The sequence below is a fragment of the Dasypus novemcinctus genome, chromosome 1, assembly GCF_030445035.2.
Source record: "Dasypus novemcinctus isolate mDasNov1 chromosome 1, mDasNov1.1.hap2, whole genome shotgun sequence".
Taxonomy (NCBI): domain Eukaryota; kingdom Metazoa; phylum Chordata; class Mammalia; order Cingulata; family Dasypodidae; genus Dasypus; species Dasypus novemcinctus.
In genome coordinates this window covers 16,593,684-16,617,448 of record NC_080673.1, presented here as the reverse complement: position 1 = coordinate 16,617,448, position 23,765 = coordinate 16,593,684, and the positions used below count along the sequence as shown (strand labels likewise).

Genomic DNA, 23,765 nt, shown 5'->3' with positions numbered 1-23,765 from the left:
TCCGTTGCCTCACAGAAAAAAACTGGATAATAATAATATTACCTACCTTAGAAGGTTATTGTGATGCTTAAATAAAATATAAATGCACCTAGACTATGGCATATAATGAGAGTTCAGTTAATATTAGCTATCAGTATTCCACATGCTCAACAAACTATCTTCAGATTTGTTTTTAGTTCTCCAAGTTTACATATAGGAAAAGATGTGCTAACCAGTTGTATTCCTATAAAGTACTGTCCATTTTTATACTATTTTAGCTATTTAGCTGTACATAATTAGAATATAAATTCCATGAGAGCAGGGATTTTTCTCTGCTTTCTTTCCTGATGTGTCTCCAGCACCTGAAACACTGCTTAGAACATAATAGGTGCGTATTAAAATTTATTGAATGAATGAATCAACCTAGATTCCTGATGTGTACATTCACTGGCTCTTTATGTTGCCTAAGTATGTTAGTTAGGTAAAATGAGAAAGTTTGGGTAGAACACAACACTGGCACATAGGTAAACACAGTAAACAGTAGCTATGATTATGTTCACATAACTCCTGACATGTTCACTGAGGGAACATGAAGGTATGGGCAGGTGGAAACCGAGATACGGAACAGATGTGTTTCCTGTACTCACGGAACCTTCAGTCTAATGGCAAAGCAAATAATTGCATAAAGCTACAGGGTAATACAAGAACATAAAACATTGGACTCTACCCAGGTCAGAGGGGCAGGGAAGGCTTCCAACAAAATTAATGTTTAAATGGAGACCTAAAGGATTTGTGAAGAAAGGAGAGAAAGAAAATGATCCCAGACATAAGTATCAGCTTGGACAAAGGCCCTGAGATAGACAGGATCTTAGAATTCTTAGAGAAACAGAGAGGAGACCAGTACAGTTGAAATGCACTGGAATGCATGAGTGTGAGGGGAAATGATACATTATAAGGCCAGGGCCAAAAATCCAGCTGGGGCTGGGGCAGAACTATGCCAGACCTTGTAGACCATGCTAAAAGAGTTTTATAGATTTTTGTTTTGTTTTAGGAATTGAACCCAGGACCTCATACATGGGAAGCAGGTGTTCAACCACTGAGCTACATCCACTCCCCTAAACAAGTATTAATGATTCTGGCTGCCCTGAGAATGGAGGATACCTGTGCACAACACTTTCCTGTAGCCTAGGAAAACGTGTGCAAGGAGCAAAAGTGGAAGGTCTGCTGTGGCCAGCCAGTGCTGCCTCAGCACAAACACCAAGGGGATCTGACAGGGCATTAAGAAGTATTATTTTCAATTGGCCAAATTAGTCACTGATTCAGGAAGACCAATTTTCTCCTCGTGTGAGGAATTCTACTTGTCAAAGAAAAAAAACGGAAAAGGGTGGACAAGAAGACTGCTTAGTCCCTCTTGTGCCTATCAAGGTTATTTGCATTCTTCCAGATGCCAACGGTAAAACTTAGCCAGAGAAAGCATACCTAATTTATCTTTCTTCCAGAGAACTGAAAGTACATTCCTATATCAACCTTATTCTCCACCACCCTAACAGGTGGGAAAAGCAGGTATATTTATCCCTTATTCCTTATCGCATCCCCACCCTCTACACACACACACACACACACACACACACCCATTCACTTTACAGATGGAAAACCTAAGTCACTGACCAACTAGGTGGCCATCAAAGATTTTTGTCAGGGATTCAAAACTATATCTCATGATTCCCAAGACTTCATTCTCTCAAAGCCATACGACACAAAAGATTGAATATGGGCGGCGGACTTGGCCCAGTGGTTAGGGCGTCCGTCTACCACATGGGAGGTCCGCGGTTCAAACCCCGGGCCTCCCAGACCCGTGTGGAGCTGGCCATGCGCAGTGCTGATGCGCGCAAGGAGTGCCCTGCCATGCAGGGGTGTCCCCGTGTAGGGGAGCCCCATGCGCAAGGGGTGCACCCCATAAGGAGAGCCGCCCAGTGCGAAAGAAAGTGCAGCCTACCCAGGAATGGTGCTGCCCACACGGAGAGCTGATGCAGCAAGATGACTCAACAAAAAGAAACACAGATTCCCGTGCCACTGACAACAACAGAAGCAGACAAAGAAGACGCAGCAAATAGACACATAGAGACAGACAACTGGGGAGGGGAGAGAAACAAATAAATAAATAAATCTTAAAAAAAAAAAAAAGATTGAATATGAAGGAGTCTCTCTCACAGAAGCATCCTCTTTCTATGTATATTCTTCTGTAATTTATTCTTCCGTGTACACAGAAATGAATAGTCAATAAGGGAGAGTGACTCAATTCTCTCCCTTGACATGGCTGAGATATCCTGGGGTCCAGTCTATATCTAACCTCTTCCTGGGCACCTATACCTGGATGGCCCATAAATGCCTTCAAATGAACATACCTAAAACAGAAGTCATTATCACCCCCACCACCCTGCAAAGCTCCTGTTCCTCTTCCTGCATTCCTGGCCTCAGTACTGCTTTGGTTCCGGTCACACAACTCGCCCTTCTGCTCACCCCCACATCCCATTAATCAGATGCCCTATGCATTTGACTTCTCAGTTCACTCTCTAATGCCCACCTCATCCTCGTTGCCTCGGCTTTTGCCTTAGCTTGCGTCTGGATTACGGCCACAGCCTTTGACTACTTCCCCCTGCTTTCCTCCAGTGCCTCCCAACCCCGACTCCATCCTCCTCGCTGCCACTAGCATGACCCATCCAAAATACAGACCCTGTTGCTCCACTGTTTTAAATCCTCTAGTGACCAGTCTCCAACACCTGCATGAAAAACCCCAGTCTTAACACGTTAGCCCAGTCTTCATGGAGTGGCCCTTGCCTCCCTCTCAAGTAGCATCACCCGAGACCCTCCGCCTTGCTCCTTGTGCTCCAGCCATACCAAATGACTTGCTGGTCCCTCCATATTATCTCCGATATCATCTCTTACCATGCTCTCTCTCTGCCTCTGCCCTTCCTTGCTCTCCCTCCAACTCCCAGGTGCCTCTTGCACAGACCCTTGGCACTGGCCGTCCCTCTGCCTGGGTCCCTCTTCCAGTGGGTCTCTGCAGGACGAATTCCCTTCCTTTCTTCCTTACTGCCCAAATGTTTCTTTCTAGGTGAGGTTTACCCTCACAGCCTGTGCTGGTTAATTTTATGTCTCAACTTCACTAGAACAAAAGGCCCAGTTATTTTAGCAAACACTGAATGAGGAGGCATTTGTGTTTTAGATTTGGTTCACATCTACAATCCGTTGCCTTTAAGTAAAGGAGAATATCCTCAATAATGTGGGCAGGGCTCACATAATCAGTTAAAGGTTTTAAGAACAAAAATTGAGGTTTCCTGGAGAAGAAGAAATACTGCCAGAATGCAGTATAAAAGTCCTGCTGGAATTTCCAGCCTGCCAGCCTGCCTTACAGATTTTGGACTTGCCAGCCATGATAATCACATCAGCCAACTCCTTAAAAAAAATCTCTTAAATATATAAATTGGTTCTTTTTCTCTGAAGGACCCAGACCGATAGATCATGCTATTTTAAATTTCCCACTAGCCCCTCCCCTGGCACTCCAGATCCTTCTGTCTGCCTCAGTTTGTTTTCATATTGGGAAGTGGATGTGGCTCAAGCGATTGGGCTCCCATCTGCCATATGGGAGGACCAGGGTTCAATTCCCAGGGCTTCCTGGTGAAGGCAAGCTGGCCCACGCAGCAAGCTGGCCTGAGTGGAGAGCTGAAGCAACAAAAATAGACACAGAGGACAGACAATGAGAGATGCAACAGACCAAGGAGCTGAGGTGGCACCAGAAATCCAACACCTCTCTCCTACTCCAAAAGGTCCCAGGATCCGTTCCTCATGCCACCTAAAGAGAGGACAAGCAGACACAGAAGAGCACACAGCAAATAGACACAGAGAGCAGACAATGGGGGGAAGAAGACGGGGGAGAGATAAATAAATCTTTAAAACAAATTTGTTTTCATATTACCTTTAAACAGGTTATCTATAGCCTAAATTAACATAATACGTATACTTAGGGATATATATTATGTTCATTGTTTAATGACTGTATCCCACTGGCCCACTCGTCACCCCCACTTCTTGACTATAAGCTCTAGGAACACAGGGATTTTTGTTGTAATAAATTAATTGATATAACCCAAGATACCCGATAGATTTTTGTTGAATAAATCAATGCATAAATGTAGCTGTATTTCACCTCTCTTTTTTACACATTCTTCTCTATGTCTGAAATATCCTAATTCACCCTATTGACCTCCATCTACAATCTCACTGACACTTTTCTACTTCAAACAATACTTGCTTACCTAGTATTCGTTGAACTCAACTGACCTAAATAATGGAATTTTAGACAAAGTGCCTGAACACATAATCAGATATATACTCTGACCATGGGTATACATAAGAAGTAATACCAGACTACTCTTGTCCCATAAATCCTTTCACTTGTGTATTGGTTGAAGCAAAGACTAATATTTGCAAATTCCATTTTGTGAGGATTTCAGAAAAGCCACCTTGTTCTTGAATAGCTGGTCTTAAATCAGATGGTTACTATTTTCTGAGCTTTAGAATTGGGGATGTTCCCTGACTAAACATAAATTTAGGAATGTAGGTGTGGACTCACCATTATCAGTTACATTGTGCCAGGGATTTTACATATATTAACTCCTTTTAACGTCCTCACAAACTTGCGGGACAAATATTATCTATGTTTGGAAAATGAGTCATTTGAGGTTCAGAGAATTAAATAATGTGTCCAAGGTCACACAGCAGTGAAGTTGCATGACTGGAATTTGATTCAAATTCTCTATCCTACAAAACCCAAGCTGTTCTGTGGCTTCATGTTGCCTTCTGTCTTGGTTTGCTAGAGCTGCTATAACAAAATACCACAGACTGGTTGGTTTAACTGACAGAGATTTATTATCTCATAGTTTTGGAGGCTAGAAGTCCAAAATCAGGGTTTTGGCAGGCCATGCTCTCTCCGAAGCCTGCAGCGCTCTGGTTGTGGCTTGCTGGCCCTCAATCTTTGCCTCAGCCGTGCACTGATCAGGATCCTTCTGTGGCTTCTACTTCTAACCCAGCTATCCTTTGCTTATAAGACATCCAGCCGTATCGGATTAAGGCCTACCCGGGTTCAATTTGGCCTCATTTTAATAGGATCTTCAAGATACCCACAGGATTCAGGGTTAGGATTTGAATATCTCTTGTGTGGAGGGGGACAAAATTCAATCCCCAAACATGCCCCACCAACGTGCTGGAGTTATTCAGAACCATCTTCCTTCGTATCATGAATACAAACACCTATTCTTTTTTGTCCTGGGATCTTTGGTGTTAGAGTCTCTGATCACTCAGAGCAAACAGTAGAGAATATACTCTACAACTTACTTGATTTTTTTAAAGTTCTGGGGCCTACAAAATTTAGTGCAAACCTGGGAATGCCACCGAGTGCCCCACAGATGCCAGTCAAGTCCACAGGCCTGCTGTGAAGGCGTGTCCCCTTCAGGGAGTTCTCTGCAAATTTCCCTTCACGCCTTTCCCAGTGAAGACTGATTGGCTGATGCCGGGCAGTTAAAAGACTAACCTGATTGATTATGAAGGGCAGTTCTTCAATCCTGTTCTGACTTTTGCATTTCCTATTCACGGATTTCTAATTTTCTTCCATGTTAAAAAAAAAAAAAAAAAAAAAAAAAAAAAACCCCACAAGGGAGGAGGTAGCCAAAGAAGACATGGAGGAGAAAAAGAGACATGGTTTTCTGTATTATGTTTTGGACGGCCAGAGCATATAATATGCCTTCCCTCAGGACAGAACAAAGAAGAGCTGAGTTAAAGGCAAAGAAAGGATGCCTTGTAACCATTCACCTTTAAGGAGGGCTGTTACGGAACAGCAAACTAGCTGAAAACCTCAGAAGTCTATTCCAAAAAAAAAAGTATTACATTCCATAGCAGTTATCACTGCCCTACCCAGTGAGAGCACCGCCAGAGGCACGAGGGCTGCCGGCAGGCACCAGACCCTATTCAAAGAGTGAGCACTCATTCCACTGACTTAACTGAGCCAGGAAATCTTCTGTAAAGACATTTAGTAATTTAAAAGCTTGGCTGAGCAGAAACAAAAAAGATGGCAACTTTCTAGATCCCAAGGTCAAGAGTGAAAAATACATAGAAAGTATAAATGTTTAGAATGTGCAGAGCTCAGTCTAAAACCAAGGAACAATCAATCTGTTGATCTACTGATGCTGATAGTTTCTCGTTTGACGCCCTGCCAGTTGTCTCTGTCACCGGGGACATTTTGGAATGAAATGTTCATTCAATTTTAGGGATCCAAGAGGCCTCGGACATTTATCTAATCCACCCCCTCATTTTACTGATGAAGCTTCTCAGACATAGATTTGGAGAAATCAATTTTTCAACTTTCACGAGAACACCAAATGGGCTTTGGATTTTCGAGGTAGTGCTGAATTGGCATGTGCTGCTCAGTTATCCCCATGAGTACCCATGCATTGGTCATAACATGTGTTCCAGTCTAGGATCTGGAAAAAATATGATCACCTTTGGTTCAGAAAATAATGTTCAGAAAAGCAAAGTGTTCAGAAAATGTGGTTTCGCTCCTGCATCTGCACTGAGATAAGTAAGTCAGTGAAGGAAAGAGATTAGAGGCATGGCCTACTCCTTTTCTTTACTCCTTTTTTTGTGGTGGGGCTGGTAGGCTTTCACGGAAATACTGGTCTAGGGGTAAGAGAAACCGTCAGCCTCTGGAGGCCTCTGCTTGAGCTGGAACTACTACATTGCTGTAATGGCAGTGGCCACCAGTGGTTCGTAGGCATAGGACAGGGAAGAATGGATGTAATATGGGGGCACTTTCAGGACATTGGACTTGTCCTGCATGACACTGCAGTGATGGTACAGGCCATTGTATATTTTGTCATAACTTACAAAATTGTGCAGGACAGAGTGTAAACTATCATGTGACCTGTGGTCCATAGTTGGTAGCAATGCTTCAATACGTGTTCAGTTGCAACAAACATACCACCCTAATGAGGGATGTTGTTGATGTGGGAAAGTGTGGGAGGGGAAGGCAGGGGGGCATATGGGAATCCCTCATAATTTTTATGTAAGATTTTTGTAATCTAAAGTTTCTTTAAAAACAAAAATATAAAAATTTAATTTAAAAAAGGAACCAAAGAAAAAGTAGCAAAAAGGAAGAAATACAGATAGCTAAGAGGGGAAAAGGCAAATGTGTGCATAGGAGAAAGTGAATTCAAATTTATCAGGTCACATTGAATTTTCATGAATATAACAGCTTAAGAATTCTCTTTGAAAAACTAATCTAAATATTGAGACATAGGAGGCTAAGTTTGTGGAAACTGGGGGTGGAGGATGCACTGTGAGCAGTACTGGGTAGGAAAAGAGGTAGATGGTGAAGGAGACTGCTGCCCAAGGAGCCACCGCGCCAAAGAGAAGGGATCTATGCTAGCACATATCTGACTCCAAGAAAGTGCATGTGGGGTGATCTGCAGAGCACCTTCTTCCTCTTAGAATCCGATACCATGCCCAGCCCCTCCCTCCCCCCCCCCCCCCCCCCCCCCCCCCCCCCCCCCCCCCCGGGCCTAGGGGAGAGAGCCTCACAGCCTTCTCCTGCCAGAGTTAGTGAGGCGGTGGTGGGTAGGGATATGGCAAGGAAGCATCAGGAACTTAAGGCATGCCTTTCTTGTGAAAGCAAAGTCAAAACCACAACAAAGCCAGGAAACTTCGCCTTAAAGAGAATAGTGAGCCTTTGTATTAGCCATGGCTCTTTGTTTACACTGAACTAGGAAATCGCAAACTCAATTTCAGCCAAGTTCCTTATTCTTCCTTCATACAGCGCTTAACTATGCAAACATCTGGATTCTAAAAGGACATTAAATATTGACTGACAAAGTCTTACCAAAGAGGAGCAACCCAGAAATGTCTACATAGGGTGCCCGAGAAACTCTTAATTCTAAAAACATTTAAAGTTTAGCCTTCCTCAGATAAAGAAAAGAATCATTTTCTAAACATTTCTTAAGGTAATTGAAAATATATTACTTGATCCTAAAATTTAAGCAGTGACTTAGGGAAGTTTTTACAAGCTATTGGCATTTACTGTTTAGCAGAGACACGGTAAGAAATAAAGTTTGCAACTATTAAGAAAAGATCTTTTTCTCATAGCATTAACTCCCTTTTCTCTGCCTGCTCAATAAAAAGGTATGGGTCAATAGAACCTATTCAGATAGTGAGCTTGCTCACTATTTAAATTTTGCACTCCGGTCATAACTTTCATTCACAGAGCTGCTATCTTTAATGTGTTTTTATAAGGAGGCACCAGAGATTGAACCCAGGATCTCATACACGGGAAGCAGGTGCTCAACCACTGAGCTACACCCACTCCCACACTTTTTTTTTTAGATGAACACTCCTTCCTCTTTTTTACAGAAAGCATTGAAAAATGCACCACAGGAAAACCAGTAATGGGGGGGGAAAGGGACTAAAAAGGGACAGAAGTGCATTCAGATATTGCCTATACATAACTTGCCCACAACTCCATATTCATCTTCTCAGTAGGACTGCTCAGTACCTAATGCATTAGAGTCCTTTAGAGACTCAATATGAGGGTAGGGGAAATTATGACTCTTCTTGTCCTTTATGTGTATGTGTGTATGTGTGTGCAGTGATGGTCTGCTGTGGACTAAATTATAGGTTTTTGTGTGTATTTTCCTCTCGCCTAATAGCTATATTATTAGCTACTTGACAAGCATCTCCATATGCCTATTATCTTCAAAATCCAAGTATGGTGCAAAAGGCTTACCACATAATAGGAACTGGATGGCTTGCTTTTAGAAAATGAATGAATGAATATTTTTGTCTCTGACTGAGCCTGCTTAGAGGCCAGTGGCTCCCAGGAAACCATGTTCCATGTTGCCAGCTCACCCTGCGATTGTTTGACTGTGGAGCTGGTCTACTTTTCACTCGATGGCCATAGGCTGAACTAGAAATGGAAAACATTTGCTTCTTTGGTATAATTTGGGTTCTGACCATGCACCATATATTATGTCAGCCTTTTCTTCTCTTTCTGGTACTTCCAGGACAGAACGCTAGTCCATCCTGTGAGCAACAGCTGCATGGATTGCAATCCTGCCGAGAAGAAGATTTTCATGGCCAGATGCGACCCTCTAGCTGAGACTCAGCAGTGGATTTTTGAACATATTAATACAACGGTTTTAGAAAAATTTAATCACCATGCCAGCTCCTAGAAAGAACGATGGGAGGACGAAAGATTGATGACCTACGGATTACACAATAATTTAGGCCAGCATCTGGGTCAAAGGAGTCAGGAATAACATTTCCTAGATCCAGGAAGCCTGGTTTAAAGATCTGTAAATGCCACGCGAAAGTAGGTTGCCCTGAAGAACTTCCTGCCTCTCAAGAACTTGGCTGAGAACCTCACCAGCTGCTTCTGAGAACTCGAGACTAGCAGTCCCCTTGCTGGCCAAGGGCAGAGATAATTTAGGGACTTTTCACAACAACTGCTGAGTTAATAAATCCTAGCATTTCTCAGGTCAAATCCTGCAGTAGTGAGTAGCTATGAATGGATCCTATAACTGGGTGGGAGGGGGGTGTGGAAATAGAATGCATGACTGCTCTGACAACCTGAGGCTCCCACAGGTTTAGAACTAGCCACGCTTAAGGGGTGAGCTGTCCTCTTTGGTGCCATTCTCTGACTTAGAATGGGTTAAGCAGGTTTAACCCTGAAAAGTGCTGCAGATGATTTTAGAGTGCTCATGCCATCTTGTTTTCTTTTGCTTTATTTTTAAATGAAGATGAGGACATCGAAGGACTTAAAACAGAAGACTTGAATTACATAGTGAAATGGACTTCCCATGTTCCCCTTCTTTGATTAACATTTGCCATTTTCCTTTTAGAGCAGAGGTAACGTATCATTCATGAATGTTCATGCTCCATAAATCAACTGAAGTTCTAATGCAGTGCCCTTGTATGAATTCAGATTTTTAAAAAAACGAAACAATAATCCTATGCTACCAAGTTACTCCAAAGAGAAAGATGTCACAGAAGCAGCAGAACCATATAATGTTTAGGAGAAGGATTTCCTTAGGAAATCTATTTTTACTTTTCTATTATTTTTAAGAATTTTAAACGTTTGATGTTCATCCAGTCATAATTTTTATTAAAGAAGGAAATGGAGTGAGGCTGATACAATTTGCTTAGGAGATTCTTAAACCCAAATAAATCTATACTCCAAGTGACATGTGAAAACAGCATGTCTCACTTGAATTCTGTTTGATCAGTCCTGGGGACTTAGAAATAGTTTTGTTTGTTTGGGTTTTTATTCTACTGTTGTTCTTGATGATATTGTTGCTGTTTTATTTGGAAGCACATAGAAAGAATTTCCGTTAACAAAGTGCTTCTGACACCATTTTATGTTAATGGGATAATATTCCAGAAGTGAAAAAAGGAATGATTTGAAAAATAAATGGAACATTTAATCCTTAAAAGAGGTTTTTATTTTTCCATAATGATGGAGGCAGGGGAGGACTATATAGTATCAAGATAGGACTCTAGAGGAAAGAATCGTGTTCATCACCCATTTCTCAATTTTTTTTCAGGTAAAGAAACAGTTTTACTATCCTTTTGGTATTCTTTTAACTTGGTTTTCTGGTTAACAAAAAATGTATATATCATCTTGGATATAGAATCATTGAATTTTAGAGCTGTTTTCACAGTTGAATGACAAAAATCCAGAGAGAGTAAGCCTAACTTGTGCCAGGGAAATGGGTCTCCTGACTGCTACTGCAGAATTTTCTCAACCATACTGTGTTGCTTCATTCTGTTATTCCAGGTGGCTCTGGTTATAACTCCGATTTCACCTGAAATTTCCACTCGCTGTATGAGAACACTCTGCCTCCCTGGAAATGTCTACAGCAGTAACATTCACTTTCACAACTTTAATATATGAAACCTTTTCTTATAAATGCTCATGATTTTGTTCTCTTCTCAAAACCTCATCAAAACGCCCAGTTAAACTGTCCTGTTGGTTATCTTTCAGTTCAGTTGTCTTTGGTGATTTTTTAAGCATTCTTTTGAAGAGCTATTCTTTTTAAATTGACAGAGAGATATCTTGTGTAGGTCAAGATATCGTGAAGCATTCAAGATGCATAGTGAAGAAAATCAATAGTGAGAAATTAACCTGAGTGTTGAAAAATTCAGAGACAAAGTGCAGATTTATCCCAAGTGTTCAGAGAGTGATCTGGCTGTAGAATTAGATGACCCTATAAAAAATTCCATTATGTCATTAAGCAGTTGACTATTATTTACAATTCCACCAAAGAACAACCCTGGGTTCTGCACACTGGAAAGCCCAGATTTGAAATGATCACTTAGGATGCTACACTCATGTGAAGCCAGTTATAACATGTTTGGTACTATCCTTTGAGAAAGCCTAAAGAGTGCATCATTTTAGTGTATACCCAGAGATGAAGAATGATTGATTTCCAGATCTTAGGTGGACTACTCTCTTAGACCTAACTTCACCCGAGTGAAAGGATGTAATATAAAAAATAAAAATTAAAAAAATTTAAATGGAAACCTGAAACATTCAAACTAAAATTAAAACTACAAACCGCCAAGCAATTGTTAAATGCATGCAAATGGGGAACATACAAACAAGAACAAAATGAAGCCCAGATAATCTACCCCTGAGCAGAAAGGCACAAAACTGCCAAATAAGCACATTTAAAGAGGCATCTCCAGTACCAATGAAATGGCACTGGCACCATCCTTAAAAGTATAAAACTACATATGTTTATATCTATTATATATTTATTTGGCAAAAGAGACTGAATGGTTTTCAGAAAGATTCCCTTTCCTGGAAATAACATGATTTAGAAATTGAACAGTAGATTACTGACCTACCTGATTATAGGAATGGGAGGGGAAAAAAAATATCATAAAGTTAATCTAGTCTCAGAAATTGCTACTTCTCCATAATAAGAAATGGTCTTACCAGATGATTAAGTTCATGTGTCAATTTGGCTATTATTGGTGTTGTTGGCTGGTCAAATAAACACTGGCCTGATGGTTACTGTGAGGGTATTTTGTGGATTTAAATGATTACTCAGTTTATTGCATCTCTAGCTGACTATACCTCCAATCAACATAGGAGATTGCCTTCAGCAATGGGAGAAGTCTCTGTTGAAGGCCTTAGAGGGAGAACTGATTTCAAAAGTCTGAAAGAAGAATTTCTATCTCTGCTTCAGCCACCCAGCTTCTCCTGGGGAATGCATGGAAATGTTCTTTGGAGTTCGTAACTTACGGCCTGCCCTATAGAATTCAAACGTGCCAATCCTCTTGATTGCATGAGCCAGTTCCTATAATAAATCTTATAATATTTTGGTTCAGTTTCCTTGGAGAACTGTTACTAACACACCAGAAGTTAGAGTATAGCAAAATTTTAAAATCCTTTTTATGTATTAACTGCGAAAAAGCTGCACTGACAAACAATTTTGAACTAATTCTGGAGCTAATACTTTTTCCCAATTTTGAATTAATACCATGGCAATAGCAATTTAGTGTCTTCTATGTCCATTGCTATTTAGTTAAAATATTAATATGGTTATATGACTGTTGGTATTATATTCATATCAGAGGCCTCAGTGAATAATACAAGTTCCAGGATTATTCTGTGAATTGATAACATAGAACTTTTGTAACACATAATGAAAATAGATGTACAGACAATGAAAGAGAGAGCTAGGCTCATTTTGTTCATGCCTTTGCAAAACATAACATCAATACCAACACTTGACATCACTTCCTTTCAAGGACAATTACGTGTTTTGAAAAAAAGATAAACAAACTAGCGATATAAATATCTATTTTGTGCTTCTTGCTCTCATATGAAAAACTGTTTCGATCCTTTTATAATTATCCAAAAGGAGAGAGAAAAAAGGAGTCTTTCATGGCAAAGACCAGCACTATAAACCTGATGGCAGACCCATGAAAAGAGCCAATTGTGCTTCAACCTACAAAGCCTGCTGTCCAGTCATGGACGGGCACACCTGCCACTCTGTGGCTTTGCTGGCCCAGGACGTCACGTGCCTAAGGGCTCGGAACAGAACTGACGGCAAGGCTATGACAGACTGCCTGCTTTTGGTTTCCCATCTTAAATATTACAGCATCATTCCCAGGAGTGGGCAGTTCTCCCATCCCCCCAGTACTGCTGGGTTACATCACTCAGAATTTGGGACCATCCTAATAATATGACATTGTGAACATTGATTTATTCTTTGGAACCCATTTGGTGAAATCTCTTTAGGCTTCTTGCCTTGGCAGGGATATAAGGCTATGATGCTCTTACCTAAACAGGTGCTGAAGATAAACTAGAAATAGGGCATCTTATATAAATCCTGTGAAGGAATATATTAGAGGGAAACAAAGGGATTCCTATGGCTCTAGGGGTAAATATAAATGGTGAGAGGCAAATTCTGTCTCTAGACATGGGGTGTGCATAATCCTGCTTCTCTCCATTCAGCTCCTTGACAAGTTCAATCCTTGCCATCATAGCTCTCGGATGACACTGCGAACTGTTATTACTTCATGTGTGAAGCCGTGGCTGAGAACACTGAAGCGTGACAAGTAGCCAGTCCTTCCCACACTGATGACACTGGAGGATTGCTCTTTGATTTATGTCTGAAGCTTTTGCTTGCAGAACAGGGAGCTGTTTGCAACTCTATTTCGTAGACTTGACATTGGCCTGAAGCTTTTTTTCACAGTCACTCGTATGTACACTTGACACATCAGACTGGTCTATCTGGTACTGTGGCTTCTCAACAGACAACAGCTCAGTCAGGCACACTGTTTGATACTTCACTTCCGAGAAACCTGGAGACAAATCTTCTGAACTTTAGCCTCTACTGGCATACAGAGTAAATCCTCCAAATATTTTTATTCAAGTATTTTCCTATTATTTTTGTGTATACTAAGGACGGTTGAAAGAGAACGAATGAGAAAAGCTGTCTCAGTGTACTGATGCTTGCTATTCAAATTTCCCTCACCCAGCAAATTGTTAGTTATGGATTTGGTAATGTGGTTCAGTGCCACGGTGAGAAAAAAAATGTAGATTAAAAAAAAAAAAATCTCTTAGGACAAAAATCTACACTTCTATCACCAGGACTTTGAATTCTTGCAAAAGCTAGTAAGAACCGAAGAAATAGAAATCCTATTCAATTCTCTCCCATCTAGTAAAGAAGGGATCAAAGACAGTGAGGAAATAATGAGGGTGGGGGGGTATATGGGATGCCTATATTTTTTGCATGATTGTTCTGTAAACCCACAACTTCTCTACAAAAAATAAATCAATAGAAGAGGTAGGGAAGTTGTGGGGCTTGGGATAAGGCGAGAAAGAGAAACAGCCATGCTTTATTTTCTTTAAGATATGTTTTTTTAAATGTCCCTGAGGAAGCAGCAGGGAAATATCAGAGCGACTGAGATGTCCAAGAAATAGTCTCACAAAAGAAATGCTGCACTTGAAATAAGGAGCCAACTTCTCATTAATGTCTGCTCACTAGCAAACGGTAAGGGCCAGACACACGGGCGCACACACATTCTCCGAGCATCTTTCAGCCTCAAGACAAGGATCTGTAAAGAATGAGAGCCCAAACAAGTGCTAAATAACTTGGCAATGTCAGAAATGTTTAAAATAAAACAATTTCTGGGGCAAGTCATCTAGATAATAAATGCCTCACCTTGAGAAAGGACATGGAGTTGAGATGAACTTAACAGAGGAGAGCTGAAGACCTTGTTTCTATACTCCTCAGACATCAGTTGGTTGCCAGAAAACCACCTGTGGGGTCAAGGCAGGGAAGGTTTAAGATAGTCAGGGAGGGGAAACGGACTTGGCCCAGTGGTTAGGGCGTCCGTCTACCACATGGGAGGTCTGCGGTTCAAACCCCGGGCCTCCTTGGCCCGTGTGGAGCTGGCCATGCGCAGTGCTGATGCGCGCAAGGAGTGCCCTGCCACGCAGGGGTGTCCCCCGCATAGGGGAGCTTCACACGCAAGGAGTGCGCCCCGTAAGGAGAGCCACCCAGCACCAAAGAAAGTGCAGCCTGCCCAGGCTTCCCGTGCCGCTGACGACAACAGAAGCGGACAAAGAAACAAGACGCAGCAAATAGTCACAGAAAACAGACAACTGGGGGGGGGGGGCGGGAATTAAATAAATAAATAAATCTTAAAAAAAAAAAGATAGTCAGGGAGAAGGGCTATGGAGGAAAGAAATGAGCTGCAGCTTTGGTGCCAGATTCTAAAGCCATGAGGACTATCACTACTGTGGAGCCCAGCCACACAATTTACACTCTGTTACCAGAGCCGAGCAACCAGCCAACATGCAAGGGTATCAGCAGGATTCACTGAGAAATTATTTTCTTTTTTCCTTTTTGACTCTCACCTGTTTCCGTAAACCCTGAGTACACTTCCGCCAGGAAAGAAGTTAAAACATCAGCTCAGAAATTCCTTCAGTGACTTGAGGGTGTCAGGGCAGTTCACTTGTGGAGGAAAAGAGAAATGTTAGAACAGCAAATCCCCAGTCTTGCCTCATTTTTCTCTTCTCCCCAACTAGGAAAACCTGTTTCAGGCAATGTCAGCTGTCTTGTCTTTTTCCTCTGAAGGCTCAGCACGCTCTTTAAATTTAACTCAGCAAGTGTGTGTTGAGTCCCAACAAGCGTGAGGTTTTGCATTAGACCAAAGGGTAAGAACAGCTAGGTAAAAATGTCATGTTTGGTTTTTCAAAACCTATACTTTCTGTGGCAGTTTGATATTATTTATGAATTCCAAAAAAGATATAGATTATGTTTACAAACGGGTCTGTTACTCTGAGCAGGAATCCTTTTGATTGTACTAGATTTGGGTAAGACATCTGATTAAATTATGTTAACATTAGGGCTTTGATTCAATCACTTCATTAGAGTGTGACTTAGCATTGAGTCCCAGCCCCCTTGGGGATAAAACAGACTCCCACACGGAAGTAGACACACACAGAAGAAGAACACAGAGGAGGAAAGACAGCTGCTTAGATACAGCAGAGACCCCAGGAAGAGAGATGAGCCTGAGAGATGAGTCTACAGGTGACCTTGTGAAGAGAACAGAGCAGCTGAGCCCAGAAAGAAATGAGCCCTGGGGAGAGAGATGAGCCTACAGCTGAGATCAGAAGGAGCTGGGATTTTGGAGCCTTAAGAAGAAGAAGGAAGGCTGAACCTCGCTGACATTGCCCACCATCTTATTCAACACGTGGCAAATGACTTTGGGTGAGAAAGTACCTCTTATGGTACCTTGAGTTGGATTCTTTAGGGCCTTGTGACTGTAAGCTTCTACCCCAAATAAATACTCTTTGTAAAAGCCAACAGAGTTCTGGGTACTTTGCATCAGCATCGCTTTTGGCTGACTAATACATTCTCCCATTTAAAATTGAGCTATCTTTTACCTTTCTAGGCCTTCCTAGCAGGATTGTAATAATGATAAATATGATAATGAACATGAAGTTGCTTTGTGGCCTACAAAGAAAAATGTAAACCACATTATTTATCTAATGAAAGTCTGCCCTCTAGTAGCATACAATCTAGCACAGTGATTCTTAAAAAGGGTTTTAGTTTCCTTGGCTGCTCAAGCAAATATCAGGCAAGGGGATAGTTTAAACAATGGGAATTCAATGGCTCACAGTTCTGAGACCAAATCAAGATGTCATCAAACAATGCTTTCTTCCCAAAGACTGGTGTTCTGGGGCTGGCTGTCGATGATCCTTGGTACCAAGTTCCTCTGTCATATGGTAAAGTATATGGCAGTGGTCTCCTGTGTTCTCCTCTCGGACATTTATGTTCAGCTTCTGGCTGCTCGCTCTGTGACTTTCTCTGTATTTCTAAATTTCATTCTCTCATAAAGGATTCCAGTATGGATTAAGACCCATCCTGATTGAGGTGGACCACACCTTACCTGAAATAACCTCAACAACAGGTCCTACTTATATTGGGCTCACACCCACAGGAACGGATTAAATTTAATAACGTGTTTTTCTAGAGTACATACAGTTTCAAACCACCACAGTGGCCACAGAAATTATTATACAAACCAGATCATTAAATGGGGTATTATTAATAATTATGGCAGAAAAACAGATGAAAACCAGGACTGGGGAAACTGGGATGTACTATCACCTTCTTCTTGAAGACACAAAACAAAAGATTCATGGATAAGAGAAATAGGTTAAGACTGCAGCCTCATAGCCAAGAGTTAATGATTCACAAAGTGGACCTGGCTTTGACTACTAAGATTCTCTTATTTGGAAGTCCTTTGAAATCTTCTAGGATATGTGGTTCTACCGTTGTTATTTTTAAGTTTGAACGTCAAGCTTTTTTGAAATAAATGCACTATTATATCTAGAGTATAATATCGAGACTAGTCATGGCTTGAAATGTCCCTAAAACTTTATTCATCTAATCAAGGTACCAAAATAACATCACAATAACCAGCTTAATTTGGAGTACATAAATAAAAATCTTATAAGATAGATGCTTCATAAAGGAAATTCGTTTGTCTACTCTGTTTGTATATACTTAATTAAAAAGCAAAGAAAAACTAAAGTAGAACTTATGAAACTATTGAAGTCGTAAGTAACCTTTACAATATTAAAATCGCTATTCTTAATTTGCTTTGTGTAGATTGTGCTTTGCTTGTTGGATGAGGATTTGCAAGGAGGTAACTATCAGAGAATTCAGCAATAAAACAAAAAGAAGGCATTATCTTTTTAATGCTAATTACTTGCTTGGTTTTGCATTGTACCAGGGTAATTCCTCTATTGAAGGGTGGGAATAGTGTCTGATGGGCTTGCCTGATAAATGTATCGCATCTTCAGAATGTGGGATGAACTGTTTGTCCAGTTTTACTGCATCCTGAAACACATGAAATTGGGACAAGACTGCTATGAAATGAAGCTATTTTCTACAGCGTTTTTTCCTCACAAGCTATATTGCAGCCACAGCAAAAATGAGACAATAAATTTTCTGATTTATAACCAAACAAACAAACCAAACCAAATAAAATACACAAATGTAAGGCTTCTAAAATGTACGTCAGCAATAGACCCATGGAGGCAGGAATCACATAGCCAAAGACACATATACATTAGATGCTTAAAATTTTGGATGGATGGATGGATGGATGGATGGATGGATGGATGGATAACAGAAATAAAGCCTAGATCCCTACATTACTCTCAGTCTTTTCCTTTACTCATTCTTGAGAATGGAAAGCAGAGAGAATGAGAGAGAGAGAATCAGAGGCAGAGAGAGAGGGAGGGAGAGAAAGGGAAAAGGGGGACGGAAAGAAAGAAAGAGAGGAAGAGAAGAGAGAAAACAATATAAATGGAAGCCCATTCTTTAAAGCATAAGGAATGTACCTTAACTGGACATTTTGATTGATGAGATGAATTGTTTCATAATTGCTGCCCCAAGAAAAAAATAGAGGCACAATCAAAACACACGCCACTGTGCAGTGGGGAGAAAAATAAGTCTCCTTACAAGTGCACAGATCCCTGTCTGCATGAACCCCTAATTCCCTCTCCCATATAACTCCCTGTTGGCAGAAGCCCAGGTGGTAGAAAGACTGCCCCTTCTCTCTCCCAGTTTCATGCTGGCAGACTAAATGTATATAATGATACTCACTAGAGATTGTCAGTAGTTAGATAAAGGAATCTGAGAAAAAGAAAGATCCAATACAAACTCAGAAGTATAAAAATTATTGTGGACTTTCTGTTTACAGATGGAAATGGCAAATAGAGATATGTCACGTTGAATCGCTTGAGGGAGGTATTCATCTTAACGGCTTAGAACTCAGTAACACTGCGGCAGGAGGGCAGCATTGTGTAAGTTTAGGACTCTTCATTGTTAATGGAATGAGCACTAACCATTTCCCAGGGAATCCTGGGGCGCCAGGAACTCAAGGAGAGGAAAAACAGAAGAAGCCATGTAAGTATATTTATCCAGCAAATTCATATTTATCCATTTGTAAGCAGGAATCTGTGGTTTGAAAACCTTCCAGGGTAGTGACATTGATCTCTAAAACTAATTAAACAACAAGAAATGGATGAAACGGACAAAGGAGGCACGTCTAAGGCAAACATTGGAAAATAAGACAATCAAAAATGGCTTCAAAAGTAATTGAAGAAGGCTTACTGATTGTTCTTGGCCTACAGACTTTACTTCAGTTTGCTTATGCTACTGAACCACACAAATGGAAAAGAATCAAAAGCAATGGTTGTGGTAATTACTTTCCTAATAGTGACTGTTTTGACCTGATGTAAAGTAATATGCTTGAACTTCTTCAAGGCACATTGTGTTTGATCAACTGTGCTTATTCTTCCAAATCATCACAATAGGAAGGTTTACTAAACATCCAGCAAAGCTGTTTGTTTGGTTTTTGTTTGTCTGTTTTAATTACTAGGTCACCAACTCTAATTTTATAGAAGCTAAGCTCTGCTACTAATTAGCTGTATGACCATAGGCAAAAGAGGTAAATATTTCAGAATTATTCATTCTTTAACTGTACTGTACTATACTGTCCCTTACAACTAGAAAATTCTGTGATGTAATAATAATGAAAATAAAGTCCCAAAGGGGACCCATGTTAAGCTATTAGAATTTTGTCTGGCAATCAGGGCACATATTTTCCCTAGGTTGGAGAGTTTGGAGGGTTGGGATAAGAGTGATCATTGGCAATGTTTGTCTGAACAAAGTGACATGATCTACACAGCATTTAACAAATGAGATAATGAGTCATGGGGCAATCTTGGGTTTTATAGATGGCTGGTAAGCTATTAATTCTAACATTTATTTAGTGACTGAGAGCTAGATGCTAATCATACAAGTTCACAAGAACCTGCAGTACTGCTTCCTGGCAAAGCTTCCTCCTCTGAAGCTGATCACATAATCAAATTCACAGGCTGGTCAAATAGTCTGTAAACCTTGTCTGCAGGCTGAAATTCTGTTTACCCAATTTTAAAACTACAGCCAGGTGTAACATTTAAAGGAAAGCCATTCTTAATAGTAATCCTGTTCTCCTTTACTATTGTTTTTCATGGATGACTGAAAAGCATTCAAAGAAAAAGAAAAAAAGAAAAAAAAATCTGAAAATTTTTGAAGTCTCAAACTTTAATAAAATAAAAATGCCCTGATATCTTCCCTGCAGGACAGAAATTAGAAATGCATTCCCTTGTGATGGGAAAGCGTCTTCTTGCTTCCTTTTCCTAAATATCCCCTTTTATCCAAACAGCTGATAGGCGCACACTATTTCACCCTTGAAATCCTGACAAAGAAGCACGGGAGAAACAGTGGTTCTCCATTCCTTGTTCAGTCTATCCATGTAACTTGACTAGTGATTAGGCGTGTCCCATATAGTTTATTAATAATTGACAAAGCACCAAAGTTTCTAAATTATTTATTGAGTTAAAAGAATTTGAAGTTATTCCTAAAATAACATGATTCTCACTCACTTATACCCAGATGGACTTTCTCGATGGTGTGACAAAAGGAGCATAGTTAGTTAGTTCTAAGAGATAAGGATAACCCTGGTTCTGACTATGAGGAAAACATGGGGCCAGTGGAGGCCATCCATCACTGTCCCAATAGAACAAAGATTGAGAATCAGTGCCTTGGGAAGGACTCTGTGTATGCAGTTACCAGCCTCCTGTCTCCTATTCCTATGTGTGAAGATGTTTTTGAGCTCTGGTGGTGAAACCAGGGGCAGGCCAAAAGTGGTTTGGGTGGATGTCTTCTTTTCCTGTAACCTTTTCCTTGGAGCTGGTTTAACCACAGGTCATATACACTGAGCATGCACAGAAAACAGACATATGTCCTTTTGACAACTTTTGAGCTGCCAGGAGAAAAGGTCATGCCCTCAGAACCAAGATTATGAGGAAAGGGAGGCATGGGAAGTAAATCAAATGCAAAATGTCTTTCAATAAGGAAGACCACTCTACCACATATGGACAACTCTATAATTAACCAATTGGACTAGGCCGAATCAAACTTCTGTCCTCACCTCTCACCTTCCATTCCCATAAAATCTCCCTCAACTCTCAGATTGGGAAGACAGAGTTAAGCCTTGCCACCTGTCTCCTTACCATTCCATCTCACACTAAAACTCTTTTTCTCAAAATCCCAATGTCATAGTATTGGCCTCTGTCTGTGCTGAGCAGCAAGCCCTTGCTGGGTAATAGTGGTAAAGATGAGGAATAGAGGCAAAGGTAAGTGCTTTTTTGGCTCAAGGAAAGTCCCCCCAAAACAAAGCACAACCCAGTGAAAATATAAGCCCATTCATTCTGCTCCATTATGATGATAAAAAACAGTAAGGGGAAGCGGACTTGACCCAATGGATAGGGCATCCGCCTACCACATGGGAGGTCCGCGGTTCAAACCCCGGGCCTCCTTGACCCATGTGGAGCTGGCCCACGCACAGTGCTAATGTGCACAAGGAGTGCCATGCCACGCAGGGGTGTCCCCCGCGTAGGGGAGCCTCACGCACAAGGAGTGCGCCTCATAAGGAGAGCTGCCCAGTGTGAAAGAAAGTGCAGCCTGCCCAAGAATGGCGCTGCACACAAGGAGAGCTGACACAACAAGATGACGCAACAAAAAGAAACACAGTTTCTCGTGCTGCTGATAAGGATAGAAGCAGTCACAGAAGAACACACAGTGAATGGACACAGAGATCAGAAAATGGGGCGGGGGGGTGGGGAGAGAAATAAATAAAAAATAAATCTTTAAAAAAAAACAGCAAGGAATAAAGTTCTTAGTTTACTCAGGCTTTTGAAATAGCCAAATTCAAACTCTTAATTGTTAAATGTTAACTAGGTGGCAATTACATTACCAAAACTAAGCAGGCTCTGATTTTTCATTCACTGGTTTCAATTTTTTCCTAAAAGAGAGACAATATAAGCATATTAAACAGCTCACTGACATTTTTCAACGTGGCAGGAAAAATGCCAGCTCTACCAACCATTGGAAAGGGAAGACTCTTATTCCAATTGCCAATTTTAGCTAATCCAGTAAGTAAACAGCCTGGACCTAATCTTCATAGGCAGTTAAACTGTGCAGTGCTTGATAAATATTCCTTAAAACAAAACAAAGGACACTACAAGATAGCTGCAAAAAGTAACATTAGATCCAAAGAAATCCTAGCTACAGGATCACAGAAGCTATCCCTGGCAATAGAGATTCCTGTTTACACAAAGAGTGATGGTTATTGAAAGAGCAATAAACCACTGCAGATACATTTAAAGCATTCTACAACCAATCTTAAGGTAAGTAACATTTCCTGAATTTGGGCACAATAAGATAAGTGAAAACTATAGTTCTGCTTTATTATTTGAGATGTACAGCTTGAGCAAAATACAAACTGCATCTGAATTTTGTATGAAAGTCTTGCAATTAAACTTCTCATTACCAAGCACACTTGACTGTAAGCAGGAAGCATGACTAAAAGGAATGTTGAAGAATAATGCTGCTTCCCCCAAAGATGTCTGTATTAGTCAGCCAAAGGAGTGCTGATGCAAAATACCAGAAATTGGTTGGTTTTCATAAAGGGTATTTATTCAGGGTAGGAACTTACAGATACCTGGCCATAAAGCATAAGTTACTTCCCTCACCAAAGTGTATTTGGAGCAAGATGGCTGCCAACGTCTGCGAGGGTTCAGGCTTCCTGGGTTCCTATGTTCCTGGGGCTTGCTTTACTCTGGGTTCATGGTTCCTTTCTTCCTGGGGCTGGCTTCTCTTTCCTCTGCATCCTGACTTCCCGGGGCTCCAGTTTAAGTCTTCAGCATTAAACTCCAACATCAGAAAACTCTCCACTCTGTTCTTTGCCATGCCTTTTATCTGTGAGTCCCCACCCACCAAGGGGTGGGGACTCAACAGCCTAATCATAACTCAATCATGCCCAGGTACAGATCAGATTACAAGCATAATCCAATATCTATTTTTGGAATTCATACCCATATCAAACTACTACAATGTCGAACTGTGCCCAACTGAGAATACAACATCCAAGCTGGACAGATCATTCTGGATTTCTAATATTTTCATTGGCCCATGCATCTCTTCCAAATACATTTCCCCTTGAAGCTGTGTTTATGCTATTATATGTTATCAATAGTGACAATAAATGTCTTTAAAAAAAAAAAAATGAAGCTGGCCCAGGCAATAGTGGAGTCTGCTGTATTAGACCTTGGGTCTTCTGAAAAACATATAACCTCTTTGTCAATCAATTTTAAAACCCTTAGAGAAGGAGTAAAAATCTATATGCTAATCATATTTCCAACTGTGCTAAAACTGAAAGTTAAGAGGAGAGTACAAATCTGACTCAGAGGGCAAAGGGAGTGACAGATGAAAAGAACTGATTAAAAGCTTCTAAAATGCCCATCTCTGCTGAGCAGCAACCAAAAGGAGACGTGATTGTCATTGTAAAGTGTCCACAGAGTGTAAACAACAGTCAGAGTCATTACTGAGCTGAGATGAAGGAATAAATTGGGGTGAAATTAAGGACAGAGAAATGTAAACAATGTCTGTGATGAGAAGAGCCGCCAGATAGTGAAATATCTCCCCAGGGGGGATGATGAGATGTCTTCTCAGAAGGCCTTTAAATGTCAGGCTCACCAAGGACCAGAGCAGCATTTACCAGGCCTCTGTATAGGAAAAATTCCTCTTAAAAGAGCA

General features: G+C 40.9%; 1 protein-coding gene and 1 long non-coding RNA gene across 3 annotated transcripts in view; one reads left to right on the top strand and one right to left on the bottom strand.

The window, feature by feature from the left end:
- Positions 1-10,700, top strand: part of GALNTL6 (polypeptide N-acetylgalactosaminyltransferase like 6) — a 1,335,131-nt gene extending 1,324,431 nt beyond the window's left edge. For both annotated transcript variants that reach the window (XM_058308264.2, XM_058308217.2), the window contains one exon: positions 9,087-10,700. In XM_058308264.2, the coding sequence (XP_058164247.1) occupies positions 9,087-9,254 (168 nt within the window). In that variant the 3' untranslated portion in view covers positions 9,255-10,700. The remainder of the gene's footprint in view (positions 1-9,086) is intronic.
- Positions 10,701-14,774: 4,074 nt separating this feature from the next.
- LOC131280603 (uncharacterized) lies at positions 14,775-22,909 on the bottom strand. Its single transcript, XR_009188265.1, has 3 exons — positions 22,703-22,909; positions 15,461-15,557; positions 14,775-14,860 (listed from the first exon to the last, which is right to left on the bottom strand). It is a non-coding gene; the product is annotated as an uncharacterized lncRNA (long non-coding RNA).
- Between the last annotated feature and the right edge of the window lie 856 nt (positions 22,910-23,765).